The 11,273-nt window shown below is 39.4% G+C and overlaps 1 protein-coding gene across 2 annotated transcripts in view; it reads right to left on the bottom strand.

Moving 5' to 3' along the window:
- LOC109300726 (cadherin-6) overlaps positions 1 to 11,273 on the bottom strand; it is a 145,572-nt gene that overhangs the window by 25,979 nt on the left and 108,320 nt on the right. For both annotated transcript variants that reach the window (XM_019521523.1, XM_019521532.1), the window contains 4 exons: positions 7,844 to 8,138; positions 5,327 to 5,446; positions 2,666 to 2,833; positions 1,111 to 1,298 (listed from right to left, as the gene is read on the bottom strand). In XM_019521523.1, coding sequence (XP_019377068.1) covers positions 1,111 to 1,298; positions 2,666 to 2,833; positions 5,327 to 5,446; positions 7,844 to 8,138 — 771 coding nt within the window. The remainder of the gene's footprint in view (positions 1 to 1,110; positions 1,299 to 2,665; positions 2,834 to 5,326; positions 5,447 to 7,843; positions 8,139 to 11,273) is intronic.

Genomic DNA, 11,273 nt, shown 5'->3' with positions numbered 1-11,273 from the left:
AGGGGCAACTTTTTGGATTGAGCACACAAGCATACTTTGAGAAACTTAGGCAGGCAGTAGTCACCACAGCAACAGTGACAGCAAAGTTGGTGTCAGAAGCAGACAAAAAACATGAACAGAAATAGAGTGATATCATGATTGTACCCTAGAAGGCATTTCTTAAAGAACAAATAATGATGGGTGTTGTGCTGATATCAACAAGCAAAGTGCATGTTTTGAAAATCTACACAGTGTCTATTTCATGTTGACTAAACTTGAACTGATGGAGGTTGATATCTGTAACCTTATCAAGCTTGCCTGATAACACACTGTAAACAAGATTTCTTAAAACCCTTTTTGACAGCCAAAGTGCAAGCTAGTAGATGATGCCTACTGTGATCTAATAAGGCACTGTGATTTAAAAAAAACAGCAAATGTACACTGATGGGCTTATTCCATTATAATCAAAACCTACAAGTATTTGTCTGTTTGCTTGGAGATGCTATTGAATATCTAATTAACACCTTCTGAAGGTTCAAAAATAATTTTTAGCAGGTAAAAAATTTACAGGACACAGGGACACTAGTGAGGGAGTAGGGGTGGCAAACTTGCTCTATGCATGCCATAAGAGGCCCAAGAAGCCTCTGTGTGCTGCACCCAGCAGATTGGTAAGGGGACAGGTAGCACAGTGGTAGACAGGACAGGGAGCAGAAAGCAGAGCAGCAAATCAGGTTATTGGTTAACACAGTGCCTTCAAATAAGCAGAGCCAATCTTTTTATACCCACATTAAAGATGGGATCCACAGCTGAAGAGCATGTCTCCTGTCATTGTTATGCACATGTTCAAGAAGTAAAATTTATTTATATATTTTGAAGTCTATCCTTCTCCACAGACTATATGCCTCCCCCTAACCCCCATTCAAAGTGTATGTGCTGTATGTGGGAACAAGGTGAGGTGAAATCCTCACCGAGTAAAAGAGGCTTTGTACAAGGCATGTGGAGGAAATTCCTTGTAAGTCATGTACAAATGACAGCCATGAAATATCTAGTATAGACTATATACATTGTATAAGGCTTGTTATAGCCCAGTAAAGGTTTATAAACACCACCAAAGTTTATTAAAATGCGTACCTTTTTGACAGTTATAATTCCTTCCTGTGTGTCTTTGTCAGTGATGATCCCAAACATGTCTGATCCATCCCCCTCAGTAATGCTGTATTCAATCTTGGCATTTTCACCCACATCAGCATCGTTAGCTTTTATCTTACCAATTGGTGAGTCAGGTAAGGCAGACTCAGGTGTTTTGAATTGATATGTGCCTACAAGAAATGAGAAGGCAGCTTTACTTTACCAGAATGATGCTATTTTGGAGACCACATATAAATACTGAATTTCTTTGCCACCTACAGACAGCAGCAATATTTTGAGCAGTAGATTTAAGAAGCTGCTATATTGACAAGACTTTAGTGAAAAATAAACCTTGTCCTATGTCTTAGTTTTATAACAATAAAGTAAAAGTAATTTATTCCTTGACAAGTTTCCACTATGCCATGACAAAAACTTATGGCTCTTTCTGGGCAGCATCTGGGATCCCATTTGGCCAGGTTAAGATGGAATACAAAAAACCTCTAGATTGTCAAAAGAGGAACAAAATAGACAGACATGCCAATGGTCAATGTCACTTTGTGGCATTAAAGCAAAATCCATCCAAACTGCTTATGATTATTGTGCTGTATTTCATTCTTTGCCCCTCATGAAAAAGCTACTTCAGGAGTTTCAACAGTTTTGATAATGCCTAGTTACATGAAAATTAACAGTAAGAGATACTAATGCCCAGAGATATGTTATTAAATCACTGGGGCAAGTTCTTACATCTCAACTTAAGTCCTATTCATTTAGAAGGGAGCTGCTTGCCTACAGCTAAGGGTGAATGTTGGGACTTAATGGTAAGTTACTTCCAACAATATGTTTTGGTGGCTTAATGTTCAAAGCTTCCAGTTTTGTCTGATAGGATCTGGAATTATTTTCTCTAAAAACTGCTTCTTCCCTTGATACAAACAGCAGTGGTTAGAGAAGAAGAAAAAATAGGATGAAAAGCTTTTGAATCATCTTATGGTCATGATCAGTCAATAGTATAAAGGATGGTTGCTTCTAAGAGGTTTTGTGTGATTTCTTTAAATTTCACACAAATGCTTACTAGTTGACCTTAGGCTGGGGAAGGAAAGTAGGCAGAAATAATGTGTGTGTGTGTGCAATGAACACAGGAAAACCCAGTAAGGAAAATGAATCCTTGGTGCAAGCACTGATTTCAGTAGGATTACTCCAGGGCTAAATATGAACTCTTTAAATAAGTATATTTGAAAACACAGACATAAAAGCAGAGCAAAAAATGTCCCTTAAATAATTACAGACACAGCCTAATGAAGGTTGTATAGGAGGTGCTAATTAATAGCATTTAGGAATGTACATTAATGAACGTCTCATTACTCTGAAACAGGTGTAAATATTACAAGAAGTAATGTTTTCCATTCCCTAGAATTAAATAGTAGTGTCATGCTTCTTTCTCTGTGGAAGCTCTGATACTCAGTAGGTTCATAGTTTTGGACAGCAGAGGTAATAACTGGACTGAAAAGCATCAACTTATGATTATGCTCCTGTAAAGCCTTAGGAATTAAATGCTCCATACTCTGTGGGAAGCGAGGTGGATTGTCATTGACATCAGTCAGCGTGATGTTCACTGTGGTGGTCCCTGATAATCCTCCCATTTGTCCACCCATATCCTTGGCCTGGATGACCACTTGGTATTGCTCCCTGTTTTCTCGATCCATGTTCAGCAAAGCAGTTTTGATAATGCCTAGTTATATGACAATAAAGAAAACAAACATCACTTGTAGTGTACTGACTTTGACAGAAACACTTAAAAAAATTAAAAACAGTCTCCATGTAATGAGTAAACTTTGCCCAGTGCAAACATTTACTCTTATAAGATGGCACATTAAATTACAGGCTTGTCATATTGTATCTCAGGCTGCTGCCTGTGTGACAGCCACAATATTAATGGCATCCCAAGAAAGATGTTTTAGCTATTTGTATGCACTGTTTTTATATCATTGTTTACCCCTTTTAGTTTTGTTTAAGTTTCTCACTGAACTGGAAGAAGAGTTGTCTCTCATTAAAAGGTGCTCCAATTTTTGCCCCCCTCCTCCCCCCCCATCAACTTTTCATTTTGACAGACATGGCAGAAACAAGCTAACTTCAGCAAGGCATCATTAAAAGGCAGTACACCAAAATTACATGGAAGAAGGGATATTAATTAATAAAGCAGTGGGCACCCAACCATAGTATGTGTGTGTATGTATATTGTATATATTTTTTCTATTTATACACTGATTGAAACATTCTTGCTAAATGTTTTTTTCAGGAAAAGGCTAAAAATGCAAGTTAGAAGTCTAACTCCCACTGAAACGTAACAATCTACATTAATAATGAAGAAAAATGTTTGCATTTTTATCTGGTCTTTTAAGACCAGATATTCAACTCTTTACAGCCATTAGGGGTCAAATCCTGGCAACACTGAAATCGGTGGCAAAATCCCTACTGTCCCCAACAGAGCAAGATATCAGACTAGGAGTTTTGTTTTTAACGTCAGTGGCATCTTTTGCTGTATTGCCCTCTCTCATCCCCTGCCCCTGCTTCCCCAAACATTCCTGCTGCAAAGAAGATTGTTGTAACTCAATTTCCAGCTCCATCATCTTTATTATCACTTTGGCTGAAAACCACTGGTTTACCAAGAAAAGAATCTGGTCTCTTGAAGTAGCCAGCACCCTGTGCTTCAAAAGAGGTTTTGCTCACAGCCTCCTATCATCTCAGAAGCCACTGGGCATTGACAGGATTTACATGCTCACAAAGTGCTGTGTGAACCTACTCCTAGACTTCCTATGATGGGGTACCTCTGACTTGAGAACTAGGCACACTTTCAGAATGCACCCAATTTTGAGACCTGAGACCCCACAATCAATTTCTGTGGCCCTGAAACTAAGTGCAAACTCTCCTAGATCTCCAACTTGTAGGCATTCTGGCTTTGGGTTCACTTCTTCAGGGACATGTGTTAGTAGAAGTAGACACACATGGGCTTGTAACCCAATCACTCTTTACTTTAGCTAGCACATCTGTGAATCTGCACAAAACAATCAAATACCTATACGCCATTTCCTGCTTCATTTTTCTTACTGTTCTGGAAGGTTTTATAGAACCTGGGTTAATGGTTTTTGTTTTTCAAAATTCCAGGTCCCCTGTGTAAAATCTGAATTCTCCAAGTCAGTCCTCTTTTTTGAAGTGTGGTGTCTTCTTTCTCCCCTCCTACCAGCTACCTTTAATTTTAGCAGATTGCACCATTAAAGACATTCGCATTACCTCTTCCTCCACCTTTACCTGAATCTGTTAGGCTCGGTACTATTGAATGTCTGATATATTTGGTCTACCTTGGCAAAAATTCCACTCTATAAGATCCATCCACTGCAGAGAAATTAAGAAGAAGCAGTTTCTCTTGTCCCCTGTCTGGGAAATATGTAATAAAGCCCTGACCTAAGATGTTAGTTTTCACAAAAGCCAAGACATTACATACTACAGCTATTTCATAAAATCAACCAGGCTTCTTAAGTTTTACATAGACAAATTCCCAAGTTGTCAATCACATACTTAAGAAGCCCTTTGAAAAATAAAATCAGCTACAGTATGTGATTTGCGACTCTTCCAGGAACACAACTGGAAAAGTGTAGGTTCCTAAATGTAATCTTATTTTGAATGGGCTTAGCTAAAGAATTTGACCTTTTCTATTGCTATTCTAAATTAAGATGTCCTTCAGAAGATTGCAATTAAAATTATGTAATGCTGCTGAACAAAAACAAAATTGTAACACATTTCAACACATTTTAAAGAAACAGAAGCAGCAGCAGAAGAAAAAAGATCCTTCATCTTAATTCAGCTCTTATAAAGATCTATGGGTACTGCAAACTTTTCCCCCCTCCCAGCCTTTCTCCTTTCCCCATAAAAGCCATAATATTTGACCTAATTTAAGCCTCCACAAATTCTGTGTGCCCACTGCTTGTTGAAAGTGATTGAAAAGTGGTTCACATTTAGTTCTAATTATATTTATTAGGCTTTGAAGTTAAGATTAAAATAATGTAGGTGTCATGTTTACAGATGTATCGCTCTATTGGGTTTGTCAGATTTGCACCAAGTAAAATGTTATCCCTTTGAAGTTTTAGTCTAATATGTCTTAGCTTGGCTTAGCATGTCATTTTAAATTACAGACATTGTCAGAGAATGACAGATAAGGTCTTCTGACCTGTCTCAGACTCAACTGAGAAATATGGTTGTCCCTGGAGAATGCTGTAGACAACTTTAGCACTGTTCCCGTAAGTAGGATCATCAGCATCGGTTGCAGTGACTTGCACAACAAAGGTACCTGAAATGATAAAAAAAACACCGTATAGCATTTTGTCAGTATACAGTTGCCAGCACTGCACTGTATATCTGTCCAGTTGCTTATATGTTTGACTATTGCATAGAAACCAATGAATTCAAACATAATGTGGCTATGGCAATGTAAATTCACAAATAAGAGCGATACTGGAATATGGGCCATTCAGAAATCCTCTTTTGTGTGCAATTGGAAATGCCTTTTGTAGGGAATCTCAGACATAGGTGACTGGAAAATTCTGAGAACTAAATGACCAGGTTTCTATGTAGAGCCCAAGTGGTAAAGCCCTACAGAGCTTTGGGGCTAGAGTTCTGGTAACAAACCCTGTGCCCTTAATTAAAGAATTTGGAAAAACTGCACCTGACCTTTCAAGGTGCCCTTCCCTGGATATTTTAACAGGGAGCAGAAAGAAGCAGCCCCCAAGCATTGCATCTCTCATGAAGCAAAGAGCTATAGTTTCTCTACTGGTAATCTACCAGAAGTCTAGAATGAGCTTTTTAAGTGAATGCCGGTGAAATCTCAGAAGGATCAGAGTTTGGGTGTTTATCACAACCTTGGGTTTATAAAACTGTGCCAGAGATGAACCTGCCTTCAGTTGTGATACTTTGACACTTCTCTTTTTAGTCCTAGCAGGAACCTGGGAGGAAGGCAATATGGAACAGTGAAGACTAAAAAACACAGGGCGCCTATACACGTTCTCCAGAAGTGGGAGCTTTTTAATTAGAGCAGCCCTCAGGAGCTGCTCTAATTAAAACACCCGCAGGGTCTTGTGTATTCAGTGTCCTGCATTTCAAAATGGCAGCGGGGGCACTTTAACTGAAGCTTGCTAGACCAACTTTAGTTAGTGTCCCCGCCACTGTTTTGAAACGTGGGATGCTGAATGCACGAGACACCGCAGCACGCTGGAGCGTTCCGATTAGAACACTCCAGCAGACTTGATCAATCGCGTTTGCTCCAGCGGGTTCTAACCAGAATGGGTTGAAGCACAGATAAAAGTGCCCACAGTTTAAAACTGGACTCAAAATGTTCAGTTCACATTCCATTCAAATTTGGGTCAAATATTAAGGGAGGTTCATATTTTATACAAGCTGCTTTGTTCATTCCTCAATTTACATTGACATCAGGCCGATACTTTACAGAAAGACAATCTCCTACTACTACTGGGCTCATATAGAGGCTACCGATTGATAGAAGTGTCAAATTCTGTTTCCATGAAATACAGAAATGAACCAAAGCCCAGTGACCTGAACACCTTCAGCCTCTGGAGTTGTTAGAAATCTGAATTCAGGTTGCAAAACAAATTTTACTGGACTGGATTTGTACTGCAAAGAATCTTCTGAGCTGGCTCCACCGGTCCAGCGGGGTGCCAGGGTGAATGGTGGGGCTTGCCCCTCTCCACCACTGAAACAAGTGCCCATCTGAACCTATGAATTCAGTGGTAAACCTCACCCCCACTAGCCTGGCCCCTAAATTCCTGGTGCCTCTGGGACTCCTGCAGGCCAAGGGAAATGACTGTGTGGACTGGATCCAGCCTGTGGGCTGTATGTCTGACAACCATGTCATAATGTAAAATGTTAGGGGCGGGGGCTCACTTTAATGAGTGAGATTTAATTCATGTGACGATTTCCATAACTGTGCTGAGAAAATACACCCCACAGCCTTGGTTTGCCTAATGTTGGAGGTTCATTTTAATCTCTTTTCTGATGCTGTTGAATTAATGATTTATTTCACTGGACATTGTCTCTGTTTAGAAACATGATACATACAATTCAACCTCCCAACTCTTTCTGACAGAAATCAGAAATGAACCTCCTCAGAAGCAAAGGAATCTGAATCTATGAAACTCTCTGGAAAAGGCCCTCCAAGACACCAAACGGAAGATTTTAAATTATTCTTTTGAAATCTGAGTGTTATTTTTTTTTCTTTTACTGATTGATTCTAAAGGCATGATCCAATGCACATTTAAGTCAAATGAAGAGGTTTTGACCAACTTGAACAGATTTTGGTGAACATTCTTTTGTTAAATAAGAATAGAAAAATCAGTGAATGAGAAAGGAATTTAACAACGCATTGCTGAATCATGTAGGAGCAGAGGTGTGATGCCTTTCTGTTCAGAGTGGTTCACGCTCCCTTCTATCTCATTCACTTTTCCAGTTTGTTTCTGTCTTCATCTACAAATAAGTATAGATAAAAACCACTAAGTCTTTTGTTCAAAGTCTAGCATATATACTCAGGATCAGACTCTCCAAGGTGCTGAGACTCTACAAAACAAAGAAAACAGTGGTTATCTGCCCTTAGCACTTTTCTGTATTGGTCCCTGGATCAATTCCCCAAGAAGACCCCAGACCAAACACTGTTGATATTTCTTGAACTGGCACCTACCGACATCTGACATTTCTGGAACGCTGGCATTGTAAACATCCTTTGTAAACATTGGCTCATTGTCATTGATGTCATGGATCTTAATGATGAATTCAGACTCTGGTTCCACTGGTTTTCCAGTCTTCCTGTTTATTGCCTGGGCCCGAAGTATATAAACAGGCTTTTCTTCCCTGTCTAGTCTCTTTGTAGCCTGTATGTCTCCAGTGTTTTCATTGATAATGAAAAGATCTCCAGCTCCATCTCCAGAAAGGATGTACTTAAGGGAGCCATCTCCTTTATCCTGGTCTGAATGCAGCTGACAGTGAAATGGGAACAAAAATAAAAAACAAAATAAATACTTGGAGCATCCCTCTAAAGTTTGTATTTGTCACCATGATGCATATGTTATTCTTGTTTAATCACAGTCAAAATGCTCAAAATGACTTTTATGATGAATTATTCATTCTGTATGCTCTCTACTCCCCTGCCTATGAAGCAGTTTCAAACCAGCCAAATTTCCTATATTTTTTCAAGAGAACTGTTTTAAAAATAAAGTGGCTAGTGAACCTTCCAAGGAAGTGATTAGCTATACAAAAGGTAGATGTGGGTGGGAAAATGCTCCCATTTCAACTTTGAAGCATTGAAAATTTTTCCTGTTCCAAACTGTAATAAAACATTGAGGTCCAAAGAGTTTAATTAAAAATTCAATTCAGGTCAGGCTCAAAGTTTCATTATTATAATTTTGAAGATTTCAATTTTATCCCCCTCTCTCTCTCTCTCTCTCTCTCTCTCTCACACACACACACACACACACACACACACACACACACTGTTCTTAATCTAAATTTACTCAACTTTCAAAAGAAAACATAATTTTGGCTCATAAAAGAGGAAACACCAGACATCAAAAGTTTCAAAGCTCTTTTACTCAAAATGTTTTTGATTTGGAAAATTGGAAATCAAGTGTTGGGTCAAATGTGCCTACAGATGTATAGGATACTTCCTGTGACAACTTTGAAATCATTCCCTACAGGAAAGACATTCCAGGCAGTAATAAATTAATCGCAGATTAAATATAACTAAAGCTGGTGCTGTAAATGCCCTAGCGTGTAAATAGACATAGCCAAATTAAGATGTGCTGTGAACCCCATGCCCTCCTTTATATTTCCCATTGATCCTGCAGGAGAAAGGACAATGTATTCCCTCCTTGTGAAGACACAGCCCAGAAAATATCTGGGGTGTGTCTCTGTAAGTGGGGAAAGCTAGTTATAATGTGGTCCTGGGGCTGAGAGTGCTGATCAGCTGAGGGTGTCAACATTCTGGTGTGGTCCCAGGGTCAGACAATCACGTGGCTGGCAGTCTCAGCTGCTGGACTACATTGGAGTGAGTTTGATACTCCAGTATGGTCCCATGGCTGGCCCTGCCAATCAGTTGATTGTCCAGCTCTGGGATTGCACCAGAGTGTTGAGAGGTACCTAGGAAATCCCAAATGGGGGAATCCAGGCAGGCACTTTTGAGGTTTCAGGGGTGGCTGGAGAGGGGGCCTAGAGAGTGTAGGCAGCTCTGTTCTGACAGCATTCTCCCATCATAAGCTTAACAGATGTCTGCCAAAATAAAATGGCACAAATAGATACTGCCTACATCATGGTCCCTAATCTTGGGCATTTGTAGTGTAACAAGGGGTATGGACATGTTTGCTCGGCCTTTGTGCCACCATAAAAAAAAGATTTATTGAAGCACCTGATAGCACCATAGGAATTTGTGGGATAGGTCTGTAAATAATTCTTGCATCAGTCTGCTAACATTTCAATAGAAGTAGTTTTAAATCTGTTTAGTTCTGATTTTGTTCCTTTTCTATAATAACTTACATTTTTATATGTTAGGGAAAAATAGTCAATTTACTAGAAGGAAAAACTGTCTTGTGGATGATAAATTTGTAACATTCCCTTGTGAGTAGAATATTTGAAAACCTGATTTGTTATTCTAGATTTGGTTATCTACATTTGTCCTTGACCATTTGTTTGGGGGAGAAGTTTTATCCAGACAAAAACAATCTGTTTCTTTTTTTCTTAAGTGTCAAGATGTCCTGGAAGCAATATGATGTTTATGTGACCTATATGAGGAGGAAAAGAGATGCTCTAACCATATAAAAGAATTTTAAAATGGAAGATAAAAAAAACAACAAAAAAGAGCAAAGATTAGGGTAGAAGAAAAGAGTGGAGGAGGGAATGCAGTAAAACATGAGCTGGGCAGTCATATATTTGTGTTTATTGAAATGTCATGCATAGTGGTATGCTGACCAGAATAAAATGAGTAATAATAAATAGCCTTTTTAAGGTGAAGCTGTGTTTCCCTATAGTAGGAGGTTCACTTTAACCAGATGCGCACATTATGGCACACCACAACGTTGTTACATTTGGGAGATCCTCAAGGATGCAAATTGTCATAGCTTGATTTCCTTCAATGGCTTCAATGAAGCAATGAAAATTTGTACCACCCAAGGATCTGTCCCTAAACAGTTATCCACACTACAATGAACTACGCTATCAGCTAGACTGTCTGAAATGTTCAGCTCCTGATGAAGTCAATTGGACTGAATTGTACTAGGCACCTCCAAAAGATAAGTCTTCTAAGTCTAACTTTAGTGTAAGTGTATTTGCTTCCTCCAAAGCTTCCTTTGTAATTGAAAATTTGTCAGAGTTAGCATCCTTTTTTTCCACATTGTACCCCAGTCAGTGATCAGTGGTTTCTTATTCCCATTTGTCCAGTTCCTGAGTAGACTTTGACATGTAAGGAATGCAGAAGCATAATGGAAAATATGTGATTCTGATGTGCCAGGGTCATGCATTTAAAGCTACTTGCAGCAGTTCTTCTAGGGACTTTATGGGTATTCTACTGTCATGTGATTAGCTTCATCCATATCTGTCATGATTGCCCCTGTGGAGACCCTCTACATGACATCCTTGGCAGGGGAAGTGAGATCATGCATTGCATGACTCCACAAGTGCTAAACCCCACTTTCTAAAAGAGTTCCCACTGTTCTCCTGTACTCTGTAATAGCAAGTTATAGACTAAACATGCAGAGCAGAGGACGCTGGTTCTTCACCTTACCTATGCTCTATCTAATGCACTGCTCTCAAGATAGCTGTATCTCATTGTTACTACAGTAGAAAGCTATTTTGGGACAGGATTGTATAAATTCATTTGAAAAAAGAACACAATCCCATTTCCCCCTACCCCACCCCCCCACAGTTCCCAACCCAAGAACTCAGTACATCTACATGTGCATGAATGTGGTTTAGCTAATGCGCATAAATCTAGTACCTCAAGGCACTTTTACATGTTCTCTGGGGATGGAGGGGATGGTGCTTTAATTAGAGCAGCTCCGAGAGGAAGCTGCTAGAGTACAGTAATTGCCATGCTCCGGCAGACTTGATTAATCAACTGTGCG

The sequence above is a fragment of the Gavialis gangeticus genome, unplaced genomic scaffold, assembly GCF_001723915.1.
Source record: "Gavialis gangeticus isolate Ggan-Ray unplaced genomic scaffold, GavGan_comp1, whole genome shotgun sequence".
Lineage (NCBI taxonomy): Eukaryota > Metazoa > Chordata > Crocodylia > Gavialidae > Gavialis > Gavialis gangeticus.
Note: the sequence above shows the minus strand (reverse complement) of the source record. Positions and strands in the feature narration are given on the sequence as shown.